The sequence below is a fragment of the Malaclemys terrapin genome, chromosome 1 (genome assembly GCF_027887155.1).
Source record: "Malaclemys terrapin pileata isolate rMalTer1 chromosome 1, rMalTer1.hap1, whole genome shotgun sequence".
NCBI classification, from domain to species: Eukaryota; Metazoa; Chordata; order Testudines; family Emydidae; genus Malaclemys; species Malaclemys terrapin.
Genome location: NC_071505.1, coordinates 266,318,446 through 266,342,093, shown reverse-complemented (window position 1 = coordinate 266,342,093; position 23,648 = coordinate 266,318,446). Strand labels below are relative to the sequence as shown.

Sequence of the window (23,648 nt, the reverse complement as noted above, 5' to 3'; positions counted from 1 at the left end):
TCACAAAGATACAAATACAAGCTGTTCCGTTATCTCAGTGAGAAGCCGTTATAGGAGAGAACTTGCACATCAAAACCTACTATTGTCTCTGCTTTGAGAGACCTTAGTGTCATTCTAATGGAGTCAGATAGGATCCATTTCTCAAAAATAATGATTATTCTTTTACACAGAAATTACAGTTATTCAAAGAATATTTTTGTCGTCTCCTGAAATGATTACATTACATTATCCTATATCACATAATGCTTTAAAATTCATTTTATTCAGATATTGACTGAGATACTGTAAACTGTATTGCACTGCAAGACATACTGCAATTTTCTTAAATGTAATTATATATCTGACTATTCAGTATAATGTAATCTAATGTGTTCTTGTAATAAGTGTATAATAAGTGTATAATAGTGAGATTCTGGTGTAATGGGTGACGAAAACATAGGCAGACGTTATAAGCTTAATTTGCATTACAGATCTCTCAGTGGATCCACATTCCTTTCATCCATCTGCTTAAAACCAAGAGAAGGAAAACAACAGAGAAGAGTGAAAACAGATATCCACAGAAATATTGGAAAGAAAAAAGTTATCCCCTATAAAGCAATAATTGCCTTCATGAGATGGCATCCTGCCATATGTAATTGTGCAACGTTATTTAAAACAATGGGAGTAAACATGTATTCAAAGGCGCAAAGTGTTAGTGAATAGTGTGATGTATACAAAGGGCTCACATTCATAATACTCATATATGTTATCAGATATGAGGCAAGAGCGACTGAAAATAGAGAAATTGCACCTTCAAGACTCAACTTGCTTTTATGAAATATTTATATTTGGTTTATATCTGTTTCACTGATGAATTTCAGAAGTCCTAACTTACATCCACCTGGTGGCAGCCTTGCACATAGATCCTGGATTGAGTTTAACAGACTACTGACTGGAACAGCCAGACTGGCTGCCACAGTGCCACACTTTGGCTTAGCCAATCTTGACAGTGTGACTGTGGGGCAGTGATGCAGACAGTCAAACATGTGGTGGAGGAGTGCACAATTAGAAGATTAGAGGGTGGACTACCACACCTTGCCACCCTCGATGATGCAACAGTTAGATGGTTGAACAATCTCGATATCAACTTGTGACTCATATCAACGAAGAAGATGTAACGCAAAAATAAAATCAATCATTATCCATGGGTGTTAATCCAGGGTTGCAGTGTTCTTGGCAAGTGAAGATTTTTTCACAAATGTGACCTCTTCAAATATTCCTCTGGCATAAATATCCTTTCTTTCAACATCAGGCATTCATCTCTTCTCTTTAAATCTAACTTTTATTTTTTCTTGACCAAAAATGTTTATTTGCAGCCAGTACAAAAAAAATGCCCACATTCCTATTAGGTTGGAGTGCTCTGTGATGCTTTCCAGGGGTACCCAACATTGTGAGGCAACTCGCTACCACGTGCCCTTAGGATTGGGAAGCTTTGTCCGTGCCAGTCATGGGTCAGCTCCCCAACTCCACTGGCTGCAGGCAACACAAGCACTCCCATCTAGGCCTTGCAGGCCTCACTGTTACTCTGAAGATTAGAAACAGGAATAATAATATTGTTTATAAACATTAGTATTATTATTACACCATTATATACTAGTTGTACCTAGAAGCCAATCAGATTGGGTTCCCATTGTGCTAAGCACCATGCAAACATATAGAAAATTGCAGTCTTTGCCCCAAAGATCTTACAGTCTAAAAGACATGAAAAATAAATCCATTCTTTTTGGTTTCAAAGTGATTGCCCTATGAAGAGCCAGCATGTAGCTGAAAGTTTCCATAATAATAATAATAATTAATAATTAATAATGATTAATAATAATAATTAATAATTAATTAATGGGAGGTTATGGCATGAGTAACATTCACAGAATAAAGTTGGATTATTTCCAGTGGACTGGGGTGATGGATTTGTCATTGGCCCAATTCATACATGTGAATGGACTCTGGGTGAAGCACATTTGCTATAGTAAATCCTAAAAAGAGGATCCACAAATGGAGCACAGTGTTTCAGCAAGGAGAGGTCATAAAGAATGCCCTGTCATTGATTATATACGAGAGGATGAGGAACCTTTGCATCTCATTTGGCTTTAAGAATATGAACATCTTTTTAATGAGAAGTACGAGTTGCCCTTACTATTGTTCTGTTGTCTTATATATTGTTTTCTATGAAGCTGTGCCCTTGCATTCCCTCAAAACTATATGTGCCAGTTGTGTCATGCCAAAAGTAATAACAGCATGTCTGTTTGTTCCAGCAATGCAATTATTTGGTCTCACTTTATAAAAAAATTACTTACAGTGGAAGTTCCAATTATTTATCATAATCACAATATTTCTTTTTAGGGCCTGCACTAGACAACGCATGCTGAGTGGATCCTTTGAGGGGCAACCTGCAAAGGAAAGGTCAATACTTAGTGTCCAGCATCATATACGGCAAGAGCGCAGGTAAACACAGACAGGAAAAGTGTTTTAAAAATAATCTTAAAATAAATTCAATGAATAGAGTTAAACTTGCACAATACCTAACTCGTCTACAACAAGAATGACTCACGCAAAGAACTAAATTGTACATTTTTGATCGTAACAATAATGAAATTCATTGAGGTACATAAATGGGGAAAAGGCCTTTTTATTTCAAATGTCATTTCCTTCACTGACTGCAGAACTATCAATTTAAAGATCAGAAGGAAAAGAAATTGGTTTATGTTAGATAGGCTTAAAGACAATTGAAGAACATAAAAGCTTCTCATGTAAGCTAAGGAAAAATGATAAGAATTTGAGATACTGTATCTGGAGAGCAGTGCTTTATAATGGCCATCATATAAAGGTCAAGATTTGATCTTGAGATTTACTATCAAATTGATTATGATTGTTTCAGGTCACTAAGACATGGTTCCAACAGCCAGCGAATCAGCAGGGGAAAATCTCTTGAAACCTTGACTCAAGATGTAAGTCCAAACAAAAATGATGGTTTTAGTTTTGGAATATAGTAAAGATTAATATGCCCTACAATCACTGTACAAGTCTAATATAACATTCACTTTCTAATCTGTGGCTTGAGATCTTATTAGGAAATCAGAAAACAAATAGGATAATAACATTAACATTATCTTCAGAATACACACCACATTCACACATGTGATAGATTTCCTTATTTTTAAACACTTGCTTACACAGCAAATTCGCTGAAGCTGCAGGTAGTACTGGTCCACTACTTTGCCATCCAGGGCAGCCTACTTTGCATGTCCCCAGCGAAAGTTTAAAAAATATCATCAGCCTTGTGAGACTTATTGGATAAAAATCTTGCCATTTCTACCAGTTTTGAAGGGGTATAACAGGAACAAATTTCACTGTGGCATATTTTCACAGACCGATGACATTTTCACTTCTGAAAATTTTTAATGAAATTTTGCTGAAGTCTCTGATTTTTCCAAGGAGAATTTCAAGACCAAAATGGGAGTTTTCAATCCCTCTAGTCCTATGCTCTCATATTCTTTTGTAGATGTGCACTGAAGTAAAGGATGAGTAAAAATAAAGGGTGCAGCTTTTCTACTATTACTTTGCCTAGGGCCCGAAATAACTGTCAGCACATAGCTGCACCATTGCAAGCTAAGGAAGCAGTTGTGAGTCTGAGCAGGTACCAGATTGCTTCCCCATTAGAACCAGCTCATCTCCACTGGCTCTGACGGTTCTGACACCCTCTACCCACTCCCTGCACACCTGTTATATAGACACTGTTCTCTCCCTGTGTTTGAACCAGCAATACATGCAGCCTGCTCAATAGACTGAGAAAGAGCCTAATGCCTCCTATTCCCCTATGTGAACGCAATCTTGCCCTTAACAACTACGATGATGTTCAATAAAGATAGGAAGAGTTAGTGAAGTAATAAAGTTGAATTCATAGGGATTGCACCAGGGGAATTAACATCGAAATTTGTTTCACTGAAAGTAACCAAGCATATGTTGTAGCACATACCATCCAGTATGCTTGGCTTACATGATTCATAGTGCATTTAGAAGTGAGGACTTTACAATTTGAATGCTTCAGTTAAAATACCGTATCTTGCTTTCATCTTTAAAAGAAAAAAACACATTTTAAGTAATTGTTTTGCCTCTAGCATTCTAATACAGTGAGATACAGAAACGCACAGAGAGAAGACAGTGAGATCAAGATGATCCAGGAAAAAAAAGAACAAGCTGAAATGAAAAGGTATTTACAAACCAAAGGGTTTGAAAGCGCACTTTTCAATTTGAAATGTTGATATTGTATGATGGAAAAAAAGAAATCTAACAGCTGCAATGAAATAAAAACAAAATGATAATGGATATTTTTGATGGATGTCTTTTGCGTAACATTAAATATATTATGTATTTTTTTTAAAAGGAAAGTCCAAGAGGAGGAGTTGCGAGAGAATCATCCATATTTTGATAAGCCACTTTTCATAGTTGGTCGAGAACACAGATTCAGGAACTTTTGTCGAGTAGTTGTGCGAGCTCGCTTTAACGCGTGAGTGTATTACTTTTCAATAGTGAGTTTGGCCAAATACTTCCTTTACAGGCTAGTCTATTTATTTTGAAAGGAAAATATGTGCAACTAGCCCATAGCAGCTAGAAGTTAAACTAGCCGTGATATAATCTCATTGCTGGAGAAAAAGAAACCAAAAGAAATAAGCTCATAAAGACAGTCCAAGATCATGAGATGAGATAAGGAAGCTGCAGGAACGAGGTAAGAAGAAAGGGGTGAAGCTTCAGCTGCCATCTTTAAGCCCCAATGAGCCAGCCTGCACAGTAGCCAATGAGCAGATTGGGGACAGGAGTGGAGAAGAGAATGGTACCTATGCGTGTTGATGTCAGGCCTGCTCATCCTAAGTAATGTGCATATGTTTACTACATGGAATCCTCTTAAAGTGAAACCTTCCCCCACAACAGAAGAATATCACTATAAGCAGATGTTCATGATGGGCCTTGCCCTGAGAGGTGCTGAGCACCTTAATTCCCATTACACTCCTCTCAGCACCTCTCAAAGTGGGATCATATAACCAGAATTTCATTGTGCACAGTGAAAAGCCCTGAAACAATTTGGGGCTTTCATTCTGCTTCACTACAAACAGAGTTTCCCTACATCCAAGTTCACTATGACTGGGTTCTTCTGTAGGTATATGTGCTCCTCTCTTCTCAGTTTCACAGTGCAGAGGCCATTGAAGGCAACCAGATTTACACCACGTAACTGGGAGCAGAAATTTGTCCATACCTGGGTTTAAAAAGAGGTTATTTTGAGTTTTATAGCTGAAGATTGTTAGGCTTGGGAGCTTTTTATATCAGTGGATTTAAGGGTCAGGAAATTAGATGAGAAATACACCTCTACCTCGATATAACGCTGTCCTCGGGAGCCAAAAAATCTTACCACATTATAGGTGAAACCACGTTATATCGAACTTGCTTTGATCCACCGGAGTGTGCAGCCCCGCGCCCCCGGAGCGCTGCTTTACCGCGTTCTATCCGAATTCGTGTTATATCGGGTCGCGTTATATCGGGGTAGAGGTGTGTCTGTGAATATTAATGAGAAAATTATTGAACTAAGTAATTAAAGAAGATTGGACCAAAAAAGTGAAGCCACTTTACACCAGCTGAGGACCGCCAATGAATTGTGATACAAGAGGAAAGGGCTTTTAGGGAAACTCTTTGAAACATGAAGTTGTTTGTCAGGGGGTTGTTTCGCTCAGAAAATCGAAACTGAATGAAGTAAGCTATTAATTGTAGAAGCTGGACTCAGACTTAATTACATTTTAAATTAAAAGTTTTTAAAAGCCAGTCTAGAGCTATCTTGCTCAGAGCTGTGCCATAAATTAAATTACTGCTAACTGTTTTGATTGGTAATTTGAACTAAAATTACCTGTCACAAAAATTGGGTAAGTAAAACTTAAAACAACTTTTTTATAAAAAGTAGCATTTGAGCATTAAGTCATAGAATATGGCATGCATGTCAGGCATTAAGCTAGACAGTTAATTGTTTTGAGGTGATGCATGCACACTACAATTATAACGGCCACTAAAATGTAATTTAAATTGCTGAATTTTAAATATCTCATTTCCTTTTTATAGTTCTAAAACAGATCCTGTTACCGGAGCTGTGAAAAATACCAAATACCATCAGCTCTAGTAAGCATTGCAAAAGTAATTTCATTTGTTTGACTGCGTTTTGCATATCAATGTGGATTATACTTTTTGGCTTAAAATGTCTCTTTTTCTGTGTTTGTTTTTTTATGTTTGTTTGTTTGTTTGTTTGGGTTTGTGAGGAGGGGAATTGTTTTGTTACCTTTGTTTGTTCTGTTACTTCTCTAGTTTTACTATGCATTTCTGACATGTTGAAACTTTTCAAATGCCTCCTTCTAGAGTTAATTGACTTTTCACAGAAAACACTTTAGCTAGACTGTATTTTTAATAGACATTTGATGACACTGGTTAAGTTTCTCTTTAATGATTGTCCTTGCATATTTTTGACAGTGATTTGCTGGGATTGGTTACTTACCTGGACTGGGTTATGATCATTGTTACTATATGCTCCTGCATTTCTATGATGTTTGAATCCCCCTTTAGAAGAGTTATGCGTGCTCCAACACTCCAGGTAACATTACTGAATCATCTCACATTTAATAAAGCACAACCATCTTATTTTTCTCCACTGCTTATTACTAAATTATGATTTATCTCTGCTTTGATTTTCAGATTGCTGAATATGTTTTTGTAATATTCATGAGCATTGAGCTTAATCTGAAGATTATGGCAGATGGCTTGTTTTTTACACCAACAGCTGTCATAAGGGACTTTGGAGGAGTCATGGATATATTTATATATCTTGTAAGTTTTGATAGTTAAATACTTTTTTGTAACATTTTTAATTTTCATCTTTCTGAATATGTATTTATTAAACCTTTGGGGATAGTTTTTTAAAAATGAAATCATGCAGAACTGTGAGGGTAATTTGAGCACAGTCACCACAGTTTCACATGCAAACTTGACAACTGCAGTTGTGTACTTAGGTATCTGAATATTGACTTGCATCCCAAATTGTGATAAATTCATGTAGGTTTCCCATTGCATAGTAATTTCTCTCTGTGTATATATTTATTTATCTTATACATCTGACCTGCTTTCCTTCCATCTTTAGATCCAGATCCTAGATCCTGGACCCTGCTCTATCCCTTTTATGCAGGGGAATCCGCTGGTGTAGCTGGCTCTTCACCATTCATTCCTTGCCTTCCCACCTCATCCCCCAGTTCCCCTCTGTAGAGAGGGCATTACCAGATGACGGATGTTAGGGTTGAATCAGACCTGGCTGCTTATAGTAGCTCTGGTCAAAAACACTTCAATAGAAAAGGCAGTTGTGTTGAAATTGAAGCTTTTTGCAGGAATATGTTGATTTTAACTAAATTTTCAGTGGGAAAAAGTTGAAATGAATCATTTTGACTTTTTCCTTTTGTTTTTCAAAATGTTTCATTTCAATAAGCTAAAATGTTTCATTTCAACTGTATAGATTTGATTCTTTTAGCTTTGACTTTTACATTAACTTAAAATATCTTTAATATATATTTACATATACATTGTATTTAAAATCTTATATAATACTATAATGTTTTGACGACATCAAAATGAAACATTTTTACCTTATTGAAGCAACGCATTTTGATAGTCCCAAATCAGAATGTTTGTTCTACAGGAAGTTTCAAATTTCCAGTTTCTTGTTTAGGTTCAGAAGAAAAACAAATTGCAAAATGTGAGCAGTCTCATGCAATGGAAATACTATTTTCTTAACAGCTCTAAATTCTACCTTCCTTTTTTTGTAAAACACTATGCCCGCCAATGGCAATAGATGAGTAATAAATATTAATAATAAGAGATTATACCCAAAAAACAAACAATGAAATCAGTGACTAATACAGTACAATATAAAATGGTTTTTCAGTCTGAACTGAGCTGCTAAATGAAATGAATTTGATGGGTTTGATTAACTCTTGGAGAGATTAGTCTGTATCCCAGATGTGCTGCATATAATTTGTCATGATCAATCTGTACTCCGAGTTTCTAATAGCATTGGTTTGTCAAAATTCCTCTTTTTGTTTGTGTGTTTGGAGGAAAATCATGTTTTATCTAGGTCTTGTAAACATTCCTAGAATATTGAGAGGATACCAGAGAAATTCAGTAAGATCTGCTTATCCGTTTTGTTTTGCTAGACTGGTTCTTTGTTGTTTTTGATTTAGTTTTTTAAAAATCACAAGTAATTTTTTTTGTTGCTTTTAATCATATTGGCAATAATCAGCTGGGTCCTGCATTCCTTGTGCATCTACAACTAAGTAATCCCCCTGTCTAAGTCACACTTTATATTAAGGATACATTTATAAATAAGAATATAGAACTTAAGAACAACGATACTCGGTCAGACCAATGATCCATCTAGCCCAGTATCCTGTCTTCTGACAGTGGCCAGTGCCAGATGCTTCAGGGGGAATGAGCAGAACAAGGCTATTATCAAGTGATCCATCCCCTGCCATCCAGTAGGGTGACCAGATAGTCAGTGTGAAAAATTGGAACAAGGGGAGTGGGGTAATAAATACCTATATAGGACAAGGCCCCGAACATCAGGACTGTCCCTATAAAATCAGGACATGTGGTCACCCAATCGTCCAGTCCCAGCTTCTGGCAGTCAGGGGTTTAGGGACACCTCAGAGCATGGAGTGGGAAAAAGTATATATAAAATATTCTATAAAGAGTTAAGAAATGCTTAACTGACATTTTAATAAATAGCTAATCAGTTGTTATAAATTGTTATAGAGTCCAGCAGATAATACGTTGTTTATAAACATGGTTCATAACTAAGGCTACGATTTAGTCATGGCAGTCATGGATTCCGTGACTTTACCAGACCTCCGTGACTTCTTGGAGTTCAGCTGTCAACAGCTGAAGTTGGGGCTGGAGCCAAGGCTGCGGCTGGGGCTGGAGCCAGGACTATGCTCCCCTGCCCTGTGGTGGGGGCTACAGCTGGGGCCATGTGCCCCTGCCTCGCGGCTTCCACCGGCGGCTGCAACCAGGGCCATGCACCCCTGCCCGTGTCAGGGGCTGCAACTATCCCTGCCCTGCGTCGGCTGCAGCCGGGGCTGTGCGCCCCTACCCCGGGGCTTTCACCAGGAGCTCCAACTGGGGCCATGCGCCCCTGCCCTGACTAGGGGGCTGTAGCATGGGCCATGTGCCTCTGTCCTGTGACTTCCCCAGGGGGCTGCAACCGGGGCTGTGCACCTCTGCCCCGCAGCTTGTACGGTTATTTTTAGTAAAAGTCATGCACAGGTCATGGGCTCCATAAATTGTTGTTTGTTGCCAGTGATCTTTCTGTGACTTTTACTAAAAATAACCGTGACAAAATTTTAGCCTTATTTATAACCATTTATAGCACCTTCTGTAGACATGGCATAACCATCTATGATACATGCTATTCATGTCTATACCATGGTTATAATATCTATTAATCATTTTTAACACTATATAAACTAGATATGCATGTTCCCTGAATATAAAGCATGACCTTTCTCTGTCTGTTTATCTCTGTATTTATAACTGTATAATATATGTATATGTTTGTATACGTGTGTACGGCACTCACTTTGAAGAAGCTAGTGCCAGTAGTTACCTTACACTTGAATAATCCTCGTGATCAGAAAAATGCAGGAATTACATTGTGCCCCTGAGCAAGGCTCTTTAGCTCAGGTTTCTAATGATATATATGCTCCTAAAGATGCAGATAGGTACCTAGTGGAATTTTCAAAAGTGCCTAGATGCCTAACTCCCACTAGGGACTCCCTCACCGAAATCCATCTAGGCGCCTATGTGCATCTTTAGGCACTTAAATACCTTTAAAAATCTAGCTCCCTATGCCTTCTTTTCCCACAAGCACACCCAAAAAGAGACAATTATAATCTTTTAAGGAATACGTACACGTTTGGATTGATGTTCTGTTTTATCATACTTTGTCAAATAATATTTTGTGATGTGGATTGCTCATTCTTTCTCCATCCCCACCCCCTCCCAGGTAAGTTTGATATTCCTTTGCTGGATGCCTCAGAATGTTCCTGCTAAATCTGGAGCTCAGCTCTTAATGATACTACGATGTCTCCGACCCCTTCGCATTTTCAAACTGGTGCCGCAAATGAGGAAAGTTGTACGAGAGCTGTTTAGTGGCTTCAAGGAAATCTTCTTGGTATGTGCCAGTTATTTTGTTCCTATGCTAAAACAAGATGGAGAGTAACAATGTAAAATGTATTTCTGTAATTCAGCTTTGGTTTTTACTATTTTTTTTTACCAGCTGCACTCTGTTTATACCTCACAGAGAAAATGCATTGTACACTTACCATTGGAGTTTAAAAAGTAACAAGTTAAAAAAGAAATTACCAATATAAAGTGCACTCATTTTCATTCATATTTAATAAGGATGCAGTAATAATTATTTCACAAGTGACTTTGTTTATTCAGCATATCTTAGTACTGATGTCGAGAGCAGGATTATTGAGAGATAATATAACGCAATTTCCGCTGGGGGAAGAGGATGAGAGACAGGCTGCTTACGTGGCTGATCTACAGAAACCTAAGAAAACTCCGACTTGCAGAGACGAGAGTCTCTGTCACTCCCAGTTCTTGTTCTGAGACAGTTGGAGGGAATCCTGCCCCTGATTGCAGCTCTGGGAATGGTGGTGGGTAGGGTGGCCTGGAAAACAAGAATTATGTCTCAGACATTTTTTTGAAGTTTTGGCATTTGGTTTCATTCCTCACTGAAATAAAACCAAGATTTTTTGAAAATTTTTGGACAAATGAGAGAGACTGACACACACACACACACAGAAACACACACCTCCTATTCAGGATAGCCAATAACCCAGTAGATAGAGCGCTTATGTGGGCTACGGGAGACCCAGGTTCAAATCTGTGTTTTAGTGGTGGGATCCCAGAACCCATTATTACTGCTCTTTCTCTCTCTTCCCCCCAAGTGGTGTGTGTTTGTTTGTTCTAGAATTTTTTCCAGGATCAGGTCTCAAGACCTTCAGAGTGTGATAAGATTTTAGACTGGGCAGGAGGGTTAGGAATAAAATCTTGCAATTTTATCTTATATATTTATTATATACTGTGTTATGTATGCATGTATATTGTTTGGTTATAATACACAAACTAGTCTCTTAATAAAGGGGCAAGGGTCATTAGTTTAAGGCCAGTGTTTAACTTACTTTATATCTGTTACAACCTGTTATGATGTAAACATTTTAATTCATTTATGTCTGACTCTTGCAGGTAGCTGCTCTAGTGTTACAGAGCCAGACAGCCAGCAGAGGCAGCACATGTTAATGAATAAGGCCTGATCTAGCAAAGCACTTAAGCATGTGTTTAGCTTTAAGCACCTGAGAAGTCCCATTGAAGTTAATAGGAGTCTTCCCGTGCTTAAAGTTAAGCAACTGTGTTTGTACAGCACCTACTGCCGTGAGGTCCTGGTCCCTGAGTAGTGCTTTGAGGTGCTACCATAATACAAACAATAGGAAGAGTGTCAGTGATTGCTGGGTCAGGGCCTACACTAAAGGCCAATAGCTTAAGCTTCATAGGAAAATCTACAAAGAAAAAAACCCAGTGCTTGTCTAATTAAAAAGCCAAAATTAGTATGGAATGCAATGATATTTCAAGTTGCTGAAATGGTATCACCAAAAAGATATGGTAACAAAAGTTTTAAAACTTAAAAAAATACTTGTATTAGTTTCAATGGAGACATTATTATAAAATGATGCATTGTTATTCATAACACATAATGCATAAGTTATAATTCATAACACAAAGAAGTTTAGGGAGAGCCCCATGTTTAAAAGTTTGGAGCCAGTCCTCCCAGTGCAGCCAAAGTTGGAAGTGCACTGGCTAAAAATTCAATGGAGCAGGGATTGTTCCTGTCATAAAATCCTCCAGGTCAGCATTATGCCACCAAAGGCTCATTCTTGGACTGCACCAGAGGATCTAGCCCTTCACGTCTAGTCTGTAGGAGAAAAGTTTGACTATATTTACATCACTTTCACAGGTGTCCATTCTTTTGCTGACATTAATGCTTGTTTTTGCAAGCTTTGGAGTTCAGCTTTTTGCTGGGAAACTGGCCAAGTGCAATGATCCACACATCATCGCAAGGGTAAGAATTGCTTTTCTATTTCAAAATACTAGTATACTCCATCCTCTCTGGGCAATGGAGGAAACAAGTAGGAAAAACAACAGGCATTCAGTATGAAAAAGAGAAACTGTGTGGCATTTCATGTATTCAGAAAAGGGGGGGGAGGGGATTTCTATATTCAGTTGCACAATTAGAACAAAATGTTTTTTTTTTTAATTCAAGCTGAAAACAGAAAATAAGCAATTATCACCCGTTGATCCCCAGTAATGCATCTGGCAAAGTGCATGCAGTAGAGAAAGATGTGCTCCCAGTCCTAAGAAGCATTAGCCAAAATTTTCAGACCTAGGTACCCACAGTTAGGCACCACAGGGTGGGATTTTCAAAAGTGCCCAAGTGACTTAGAAACATAAAAATGACCTTGACAAATTGGAGAACTAGTCTGAAATAAGATGAAATTCAGGAAAGACAAATGTAAAGTACTACATTTAAGAAGGAAAAATCTAATGTACAACTACAAAATGGGTGGTAGTACTGCTGAAAAGGATCTGAGGGTTATAGTGGATCACAAATTGAATATGAGCCAACAATGTGATACAGGTGCCAAGAAGGTAATATCATTTCTGGGGTGTATTAACAGGAGTGTTGTATGTAACACACAAGAAGTAATTATTCCATTCTACTTGGCACTGGTGAGGTCTCAGCTGGAGTACCGTGTCCAGTTCTGGGTGCCACATTTTAGGACAGATGTGTATAAATTGGAGAGACTCCAGAGGAGAGCAACAGAAATGATAAATTGTTTAGAAAACCTGACCTATGAGGAAACGTTAAAAAAAACTGGCCATGTTTAGTCTTGTGAAAAGAAGACTGAGGGAGGACCCGATAACATTTTTCAAATATGAAAGAGCATTATAACAAGCACAGTGATCAGTTGTTCTGCATGTCCACTCAAGGTAGGAGAAGAAGTTATGGGTTTAATCTGCAGCAAGGGAGATTTAGGTTAGATAGGAGGAAAATATTCTAACTAGAAGGATAGAGTGACAAAGTTCCTCCTCTATCTTGGAGGGTCCTGCGCTTATTGGCGGATTTTCTTACCTCAGAGTTTCACCATGTGGGTTGGGGAACAACCCAGAGACCTTCCCCTCTGGAAGAACCCACAGTCCAGGTCAATTGGGAGGTTTGGGGGGAACCCGGGCCCACCCTCTACTCTGGCTTCCAGCCCAGGGCCTTGTGGACTGCAGCTGTCTATAGTGCCTCCTGTAACAGCTGCATGACAGCTACAACTCCCTGAGCTACTTCCCCATGGCCTCCTCCAAACACCTTCCTTATTCTCACCACAGGACCTTCCTCCTGGTGTCTGATAAAGCTTGTGCTCCTCAGTCCTCCAGCAGCACACCCTCTCACTCTCAGCTCCTTGCGCCTCTTGCTCCCAGCTCCTCACACTCACAGCACAAACTGAAGTGAGCTCTTTTTAAAACCCAGGTGCCCTGATTAGCCTGCCTTAATTGATTCTAGCAGCTTCTTCTTAATTGGCTCCAGGTGTCCTAATTAGCCTGCCTGCCTTAACTGGTTCTAGCAGGTTCCTGATTACTCTAGTGCAGCCCCTTCTCTGGTCACTCAGGGAACAGAAAACTATTCATCCAGTGACCAGTATATTTGTCCTCTACCAGACTCCTGTACCCCACTGGTCTGGGTCTGTCACAATAGTTAATCTCTAAAATAGGCTTCCAAAGATGGAATCCCTGTCATTGGAGGTTTTTAAGAACAGGTTGGACAAGCATCTGTCAGGTGTGGTCCAGGTGCACTTGATCCCACCTCAATATGAGGGGTGGACCTCTCCTGGTCCCTTCCAACCCTATGTTTTTATGATTCTATAAGCCTTGCTGATTTTCCATAGGATTTGTGCTCCTAAAGATAGGTCGTCACATAAAATGCTGCAGCAGTGCGGCTACACTGGTGCAGCTATGCCACTGTAGCACTTCAGTGCAGATGCTACCTACACCAACTGATGGGAGAAACCCTCCGGTGTAGCTAATCCACCTCCCCAAAAGATGGTAGCTATATTGAGGGGAGAATTCTCACAGTGTACACCGCAGGATAGATCAATATAACTACGTCACTCAGGGATGTCGATTTTTCACACCCATGAGCGATGTAGTTATACCAATGTAAGTTTCTAGTGTAGACCTCGGCTAAGACTAGAGTCACTTTAAAAATCCCACTGCCCCTGGAAAGTCAGTTGCATTTGAGCTCTTAAGTCACTTAGGCACTTTTGAAAACCCAACCCGAATGCCTTATTTGTGCATCTAAGCAAAGTGGTTTGATTCTCAGAGGTATGGAACATCCCCATCTCTCCTGAGGTCAATAAGACCTCTGGGGGTGCTCAGCACCATAAATAATCAGATTGTTTTTGCTTAACAGCCTAAATATGGGCTTGGGAGCCTGATTTTAAGACCCCATGTTTGAAAAGTTTGGCCATACTGATTTGCCCTTACAGATGTGCAGGAAGCCTCCTCCTCTATGCCCCCTTGTGCTTCTACAGGGGCCTGTCAGAAATGTAGTCTCTGCACTTGGGACAGCACAGGAACTATCTCCTCCCTGCACTATTGGCGGTACAGATTGTCTTAAAGGAGACAAGGCAGTGGGGCTACTTGCCACCTTACCAGGAAGATGGACCTATTGGACCAGAAGAAGCAGACTGCCCTATCCCAGGGAGTGGTGCACATCCTTACCAGATTGCTCAGTGACGGAATGAGCTTCACTGAGACAAAATTCCTCCCGCAGACACCCTCGAGGACAATGCAGGGCTGTGCCAAAGTCACATAACTGAGTCTTAAATTAGACAGTACAGTAAGGGCACAAACACGGCATCCAGCTTCATAGCCAGATTCTTAACCCAGGCTTCATATGACCTCCCTTTTGTCACTTTCACTGATTGAGAAAACAGTTGGGATCACTTAGATGTCTAAGAAGCAGTAATTGCAGGTGCAATGAATTCGGGGCAAAAAATTGAGCCTACAGTGTTAATTCATAAAGGGAAGCCAGTGTTTCCAAACCAGTTATAGTCAGCGTACTGGGAATTCTTTAAATCACAGCATCAAAGCAGGATAGGCCCTAATCTTGCAACTTGCTCCATATGGACAGCCCCTGTATAGGCACGGAGCCCAGCTAAGTTCAGTGGGCCTCTGCATCAGCAAAAGGTGGTCCCTCCAAAAGGGATGGCTACGAACAGCATACATACCCCACAGACACAGGCTGAATAAACTGCTCTCGATATCACTGAAGGTCAAGGACTCATTAGACTGGTGGACACAACCTCAGAATGTCTGCATGGGGGATCCCTTCCTCCAATCACCACTGTCCTTGATACTTATGATCAACGCCTCCCTACTAAGTTGGAAAGCACATCAACAGACCCACACAGTACAGGGCAAGTGATCCCCATCAGAGTCCATGTTAAACATCAACCTCCTAGAATTACATGTAGTCCACAACACATGCCTACACTTTCTATCAATAATCAGACAACAGACAGTAAGAGTAATGATAGACAACATCGCCTACATGTTTTATATCAACAGACAGGAGTGAGGTCTCAATCCCTGTGTACAGAAGCACTAAAATTGTGGATGTGGTGCATCCAGCATGACATCAATATCTCAGCCGCATACCTTCCTGGACACCAGAATACCACGGCAGACTCACTGAGCAGGAAGTTCTCACAAGAACACAAGTGGGAGATAGACACAAGAACCCTACAGCATATATTCATCCGCAGGGGATTCCCCAACATAGATCTGTTCGCCACACCCAAGAATGCCAGATGCCCACCATTCTGCTCAAGAGAGGGTCTAGGTCACCAAACTCTGGGGGGCACCTTCCTCATTTCATGGGACGCACCTCTTCTCTATGCCTTTCCACCTCTTCCCCTACTATTCAAAGTGCTTCCCAAGGTAAAAGTGGAATGATCTAGAGCCATTCTCATAGCCCCAACATGACCACGACAAATATGGTATCCTTACCTCTTATTCCTGGTGGTCTGTCCACCTATCACCCTGTTGATGCAACACCTCCTCTCGCAGGATGCAGGTCAGATTCTTCACCCAAATCTAGAATTTTTCCATCTGAAGGCAAGGCTTCTTCATGCTTCCAGAATACAGAGATGACCTGTTCAGAACAGATATAAGAGATTATTTTAAATAGCCAGTGTTCGACAATACATTATACTTACCTACATACTTACAGTGGGGGGAGGGATAGCTCAGTGGTTTGAGCATTGGCCTGCTAAACCCAGGGTTGTGAGTTCAATCCTTGAGGGGGCCACTTAGGGATCTGGGGCAAAAATCAGTACTCGGCCCTGTTAGTGAAGGCAGGGGGCTGGACTCAATGACCTTTCAAGGTCCCTTCCAGTTCTAGGCAATAGGATATCTCCATTAATAAATAAATAAATACATGGAAAAGATTCTGAGCTTGGTGTGACACCAAACATGTCTCAGCAATGAGCGCTCCTTTATCACTCATCTTGGACTACACCCGACAGCTAAAAAGATCAGGGCTATTCACAAGCTCTGTTCATGTACATCTGGCTGCCATTATTGCACTCCAAGATAGAGGGTAGTTCAGTATTCAACCATCCAATGACAAAAAATTCCTTAAGGGTTCCTACAGAATCTTTACCCTGAGATACAAGACCCTCCTTGGGATCTCAACCTATCTCACCAGCTCTCCAGCTCTCCATTTGAACCTATGGCGACCTGCTCCTACATGCATCTATCCACGAAAATGGTCTTTCTTGTATCCATCACATCTGCCCAATGGGTAGGAGAAATAGGTGCCCTCATGGTGTACCCCACATACACAATCTTTTACAAAGATAAAGTAATTTTACAACCACACCTGAAGTTTTTACCCAAGGTACCATCTTCTTTCCCTGTAAATCAACCTATCCACCTTTCCTAAACCACGTGGCAAACAGCATGTAGCTATGACACCTTGGATGGCAGACAAGCACTAGCCTTTTACCTTGACAGTCATCACACTTATTCTTCTCTATAGATAAAAGATCAAAGGGATTGGTCGTATCCAAACAACATCTGTCAAAATGGGTCTCAGAATGCATCCACCTTTGCTACCAATGACACAAACTTCAGTCCTCACCTGGAACTCATACGCATTCCATTTGCTCGCTTTCCACCTCGATAGCTTTTCTAAATAACATGTCGATTACTGGCATTGGTAAGGCAGCCACATGGGCACCCATGGACACATTTAGTCAACATTATGCAGCATCAGATGCCCTACTAGGACCACTGTTCTATCCTCCTTAGTAGATGTCTCTCTGAAGCCCCAGCCTTCCATCTAGGGGCACTGCTCTGCACTCACCTACAATGGAGCACCAATGGGAACACTACTCAGAGAAGAACAAAGGGTTACTCACCCTGTGCAGTAACTGAGATTCTTCAAGATGTGTGTCCCTATGGGTGCTTCACTACCCTCCCTCATTCCCTCCGCTTCAGAGTTCAAACATAGGCTCTGTGGTAGAGAAGGAACTGAGGGTGGTGAACCACACAGTGCAATATAGCCACTGCTCACAGCATGAGACGGGGAGAAGTGTGCAGCCCAACTGGCACTGCTGCCAAAGATCTCTGATCCCAGGCACGGGGACACTACTGCACCTACAGTGGAGCACCCGTAGGGACACACATCTCGAAGAACCTCAGTTACTGCACAGGGTGAGTAGCCCTCTCTTCCATGTCTTTTTCCTGCTTTTTTTTACAAAACACACTGCTTTCTTTGGGAGACTATGATTGTAAGAATTGGAAGGAGGGTCACTAAAGAGGGGTGTTTTAGGAAGCGGTTTGAATGAAGAGAAGGTTGTTACGTAGTGCAAAAGGAATGGGAGTGCCAGGCATTTGAGGAAGACATGAGAAAGATACCGAGTTCATGACATTTGAGCACTGAAGGACTGGACAGCGCAAGGCCTAGAAATGGGCTATGACACCTAGCAAGCCTCGATCACCAGTTAAAATCCAGGCCAGGCTGATGGTGACAAAAAGTACCAGCCAGTGTTACGTGGCCTATGTGAAGCAGATTAGTAGCATCATTCCACTTGCAGTGGGGAGGAGTCAAACATCACGAACACCATGACACTCTCAGAAAAGAGGCCAAGAGCTGAATGAACTTGCAAATTTACTAGCCCTCTCAGTCTGGGAGGGGGGCCTTGAAGTGCAGAATGAAGATTCTACATTGTCACTGCTCATGCTGTATCTTCCCTGCATATGAAAAAGTTCTGTTCCCAATACTATTAATTCAGTACCTAAAAATAACCCTTTTGTTCCATTTACACTGTTCCAAGCTGCCTTATTTATTGTGCTGTTTGTGTTGTACAGTGTCCTCACCTCTCTGCAGGTCTATATTTCACCCAATGTGCTTTATTTTATTATAGGAAGATTGTCATGGCATCTTCAGAATAAATGTAAGTGTTTCAAAAAATCTGAATTTAAAGCTAAGACCTGGAGAGAAAAAGCCTGGATTTTGGGTGCCACGAGTCTGGTGAGTAGTTGTAACTTGGCCAGTTTTTCTTCAGATAGTTCAGTTGTTAATCTGCTGCAGGACCCAAACACTGCAGCATTGTAGTACTGAAAGTAGCAAATAAAACTGGTGACAAACAGACCAATCTAGTTTCCCTACCAACCTGAGGTTATGGACACAAATCTGACATCAGGAATCAAAATACTCAAAAACCAGTGGGAGAACACTTTAACCTGTCTGGTCATTCAGTGACAGACCTGCGGGTGGCTATATTACAACAGAAAAACTTCAAAAACAGACTCCAAAGAGAGACTGCAGAGCTAGAATTGATATGCAAACTAGACACAATCAACTCCGGTTTGAATAAGGACTGGGAATGGCTGAGCCATTACAAACATTGACTCTATCTCCCCTTGTAAGTACTCTCACACTTCTTATCACACTGTCTGTACTCGGCTAGCTTGATTATCACTTCAAAAGTTTTTTTTCTCTTAATTAATTGGCCTCTCAGAGTTGGTAAGACAACTCCCACCTGTTTATGCTCTCTGTATGTGTGTATATATATCTCCTCAATATATGTTCCATTCTATATGCATCCGAAGAAGTGGGCTGTAGTCCACGAAAGCTTATGCTCTAATACATTTGTTAGTCTCTAAGGTGCCACAAGTACTCCTGTTCTTCTTTTTGCGGATACAGACTAACACGGCTGTTACTCTGAAACTTGTCATTATAAAGAGACTGCAGTACAGTACTTGTATGAGCTGAATTGAAAAATACTCTATCATTTATACAGTGCAAATATTTGTAATCAAAAATAATAATATAAAGTGAGCACTGTACACTTTTTATTCTGTGTTGTTATTGAAATCAATACATTTGAAAATGTAGAAAAACATCCACAAATATTTAATACATTTCAATTGGGATTCTATTGTTTAACAGTGTGATTAAAACTGTGATTAATCGTGATTCATTTTTTAATCGTGATTCATTTTTTTGAGTTAATTGTGTGAGTTAACTGCAATTAATTGACAGCCCTAATTGTGGTATCTCAGATGCAACAATGATGTAATGGCAAAAGTAAATCTATGATTTATATTCTGACAGTGTCAATTTAAGATTTTCTAACACCTAAAAATGTGTGAAACTTGTCTTTAATTGCTTATATTTTGAAAGGAGGTTGTTTCACTTTTTGCAAATTCAGCAAAATGGCTAAAATTATTTTAATTAAGGGGGGAGGGTAAAAGAACGTGGTAGCATGGGAAAATTCAGAGCCATCCTACACTAATGAAATAATACACTGTGATTTGAACAGTCAGTGAAGCTATGGCATCTGCAGAACTCTTTCAGCTTCCGTATGCTTCAGATAAATTCTGAAGGCAGAATTCCTGTGAGTAAGCAAATTCAATCCACTTCAGCTTGATCCAGAAATAACTAAAAAGATCTTAATCAGCAAAACTATGAAGTTTGGAGAATTTTTTGTCACTGCAGAAAATGTAGTACTCAAGGAGGTCAGTACCAGTTGTTGGCCTTGTAGGACCGGATTTTCAATAGCCCAGTACCTCATAGCCTGAGTGTCACAGTGGGAGCTATGTCCATATTGCAAGCGAGGGGTGTGATTTCCCGGCTTGTGTGCAGATACCCATGGTAGCTCAATGAGAGCTAGCCTGAGTATAAACAGTAGTGTAGCTGCAGTAGTGTGGGCAGTGGCAACGGAGGCATGGTTTGTACTAAGCTAGTGGTTCCCAAACTTTAACAACCTGTGAACCTCTTTCACTAAAATGTCAAGTTTCGTGAACCCCCTTCTAAAAATGAATATTTCCAGGGATTTTCTCCTTTACCTGAGTGTAAATTATAAAAGCAGTGATCTTGGAAATATAACATTTGTTTTTATGACATGCTTATTCCACACTATTATTAATTATTATTTATCATTACAGTATTTTTATTACATTATGAAAACAGCAACACTCTTCCAAGATCTCACTTTCATAGCTTGTATCACTTTGAATAAGCCTGTTATAAGAAAAAGCTCCTATGTTTCATCAAGGAGTATTAGATGTGAAACATCATGAAGATATTTAAGAAGCCAACTCAAAGAGTTCCTCCTTCCACAAGCATTCAGGTCTTGAGCAGTCCAGGCAAACAACGCACGTTACAACAAAGCTTAAACTTGTTCTTCATAATAATTTTAAAAACAATACTAACAGCCTATTTAATTATAAAATCAGCAGAAAATATCCACCTCCCTTTCCATTTCTTATAAGGAGTCTTGAAGTTTAAATCTCTTCAGTGTGATAGATAGGCTTGCTTTGATCTGCTTAGCTCTTGGAAGCTCAGGGGCTCCAGGCTGCCCGAGGCTTCTAGGGACAGCTCTGTCCACCATTAGGGATTTTTTTCCTAAGAACCTCCTGTAACATTTCGCGAACCCCCAGGGGTTCGCGAACCCCAGTTTGGGAACCACTGTACTAAGCAAAGCTAAGCTGTGCCTCTGCTGCCACTGCCTGTGCTACCACAGCTATACTACTACTTATACTCACACCAACTCAGGGGAATCACACTCATATTGTAGACATAGCCTTAGCGGTGAGATTTTCCAAGAAGTTACGCTGGTGGGGAAACTGGAAATCTAGCTACTTATTTTGGTGTCTGAATGGTAGCTGAGGCTGAGCTTTTCAGAAAATCTGTCTCTGATTGGGGATGCACAGCTCTTCAGAAAACTAACCTCTAATGGAGTCTTTCATTTTCAAGTGGAGTTTCTTCCTTTGGAATCCTGGCTAACCCAAAGAATGTTATGTTTGAAGGCTGAGAAAACCAGTGATTTCCTCTCGTTAACATTTCTCTTTGGACTAGCAAAATCTGATATTATGAATGAATATGAATGATAATTTGCAGACGCACCTACTGACTAAACTAGGAGCCTGAATCACATCAGCACTTTTGAAAATTCTGTTCCTTGAGGTACCTTAGCAGGGTTGTATGACATAGCTTTGTTTCTGCCAGTGTCATCAGAACTGTTTTTTTCACGATCGCTAACTTTTGGCAATGTACTGTCAGAAACACTCTAAAATACAGTGCCATGTCACAAGCTTTATCATTTTTACAGTAGCTCAGCTTATAAATAAATATGAGATTGTAAAGATTTAGCAATTAAGTGGAGTATATGTAATTTTTTTAGTTTTCAAAGTATTATTGTTCAGAACATTGCATGATATTTTGTAGAGATTTAGACAATGCCACAGTCACTGTAACAAAGGAGTTTACAGTCTCAGACTAACATAGAATATGAAGAAAAACTAAGCAGATATGGAAAGAAAAGTTGAGTAATAACACAAATAAAAACTGTGCTTCTTTATATGATTAGCTCCTTTGTATAGCATGAAATTGTATTCTTTGACTTAGAGAGGCCACAGTACGATGCCTAAGCTCCATCTTATCAGAAGATAGTTAAAATGCACTCATTCCTTTACTATTATTTCAGGGCAAATCCTCGCAATTTTAATTTTGACAATGTGGGAAATGCCATGTTGGCACTATTTGAAGTTCTTTCATTAAAAGGCTGGGTGGAAGTCAGAGATGTCATTATTCATCGCGTGGGGCCGGTAAGCAAGCATATCAAATCCTGGTAACGCTTCGAAAGCTGCTGAATTTGTTTTGATGAATAATCATATTTTTCGTATATGCAGATCCATGGAATCTATATTCATGTCTTTGTGTTCCTGGGCTGCATGATTGGATTGACCCTTTTTGTTGGAGTTGTCATTGCTAATTTCAATGAAAATAAGGTAATAATTCAGTTATTGTATCACACATGGGAATAGGTTCATGCTTTGTTAGCTTTAAACGTCATATGACAAATTGTGCAATATGAGATAATAAGATGTGCTGTTGCTAATATAAGTAAGTTACAATTCAAGAAGCAACCTCATTATTTCCTTAGGATCATATTACCTGAAGAGAGATATAGGACCAAATTCAGATCTGAAGTGAGCAGATGCAGGTGTACTGAAGTATGAATTTAGGCATGGTCTCAATTTGGCCCATAAGCAATGAACAAAGAGAACCATTCTTTGAGTTCCTCACTTGACAAAAATGGTGGTGAGGGGGAAAGCTCTTGAGACACAGATCTAGAGTCTGTGACATGGTTGTTTTTAAATTTCACTAAGCTTGTGTCTTTATTTTACTACCTTTTTATTTTTTCTGTAATGAAATCTTTCCAATAATCCACTAGTGTTTTATTAATCTTTTTTATTGTGTAATACCTTTTAATTTAATATTTCCTGTGCTGTGTGATTTTTGGCCTAACAGTGAGAATTAATACATGTTATAATAATCAGTCTCTTTAACTGCATCACGTTTTAGGGTGTATCTTCCCAGGGCATATCTTGGGGACACAATTCCATAAAGAGATTATGTCCACCTCAGAGGGGGCTTTTCTGATCTTATTAGTAGGACAGCCACCTGTTTGTTTGACTCACTGTTCCAAGTCTAGACATTCCAAGACACGCCATGAGGATGGTACCACTGCTCACACAGCTTTGTATGGTTAAGTGCTTACTGGGCAAAATTTCTATGTGTCTGGGAAAGCAATCTGTGACATTTGCCTTTAAAAGTTCTCTGTTGCTTTTCCAGCTCCAAACCCTTGGTATGAGATTTTATAGCTCTCTGATGTTGTAAGGACCTTATTATGTCTTAAGATCATTTTAAATAGTGTAGTTTGTACTATGCTATCAAAATGCTTATGTGTGTGCTCTTTATTACTACCTACCCTGAAGTCATATCTGCACTTCTTATGCTTCCTTTATGGAAAATGTTGTAGCATAGCATATGTTTATTTTGTTTAAATTATACTACAAGCATAGGAAGTGTGTCTGTAGTGCTTTTGTAGAAGGCTGGTTCCCTGATA

At 39.8% G+C, this 23,648-nt stretch overlaps 1 protein-coding gene across 2 annotated transcripts in view; it reads left to right on the top strand.

The window, feature by feature from the left end:
- Positions 1–23,648, top strand: part of NALCN (sodium leak channel, non-selective) — a 380,117-nt gene that overhangs the window by 316,754 nt on the left and 39,715 nt on the right. For both annotated transcript variants that reach the window (XM_054012833.1, XM_054012825.1), the window contains exons 19-30: positions 2,380–2,481; positions 2,915–2,984; positions 4,155–4,246; positions 4,421–4,543; positions 6,139–6,195; positions 6,541–6,661; positions 6,763–6,894; positions 10,115–10,282; positions 12,131–12,235; positions 18,657–18,763; positions 22,224–22,344; positions 22,429–22,527. In XM_054012833.1, coding sequence (XP_053868808.1) covers positions 2,380–2,481; positions 2,915–2,984; positions 4,155–4,246; positions 4,421–4,543; positions 6,139–6,195; positions 6,541–6,661; positions 6,763–6,894; positions 10,115–10,282; positions 12,131–12,235; positions 18,657–18,763; positions 22,224–22,344; positions 22,429–22,527 — 1,297 coding nt within the window. The remainder of the gene's footprint in view (positions 1–2,379; positions 2,482–2,914; positions 2,985–4,154; positions 4,247–4,420; positions 4,544–6,138; positions 6,196–6,540; positions 6,662–6,762; positions 6,895–10,114; positions 10,283–12,130; positions 12,236–18,656; positions 18,764–22,223; positions 22,345–22,428; positions 22,528–23,648) is intronic.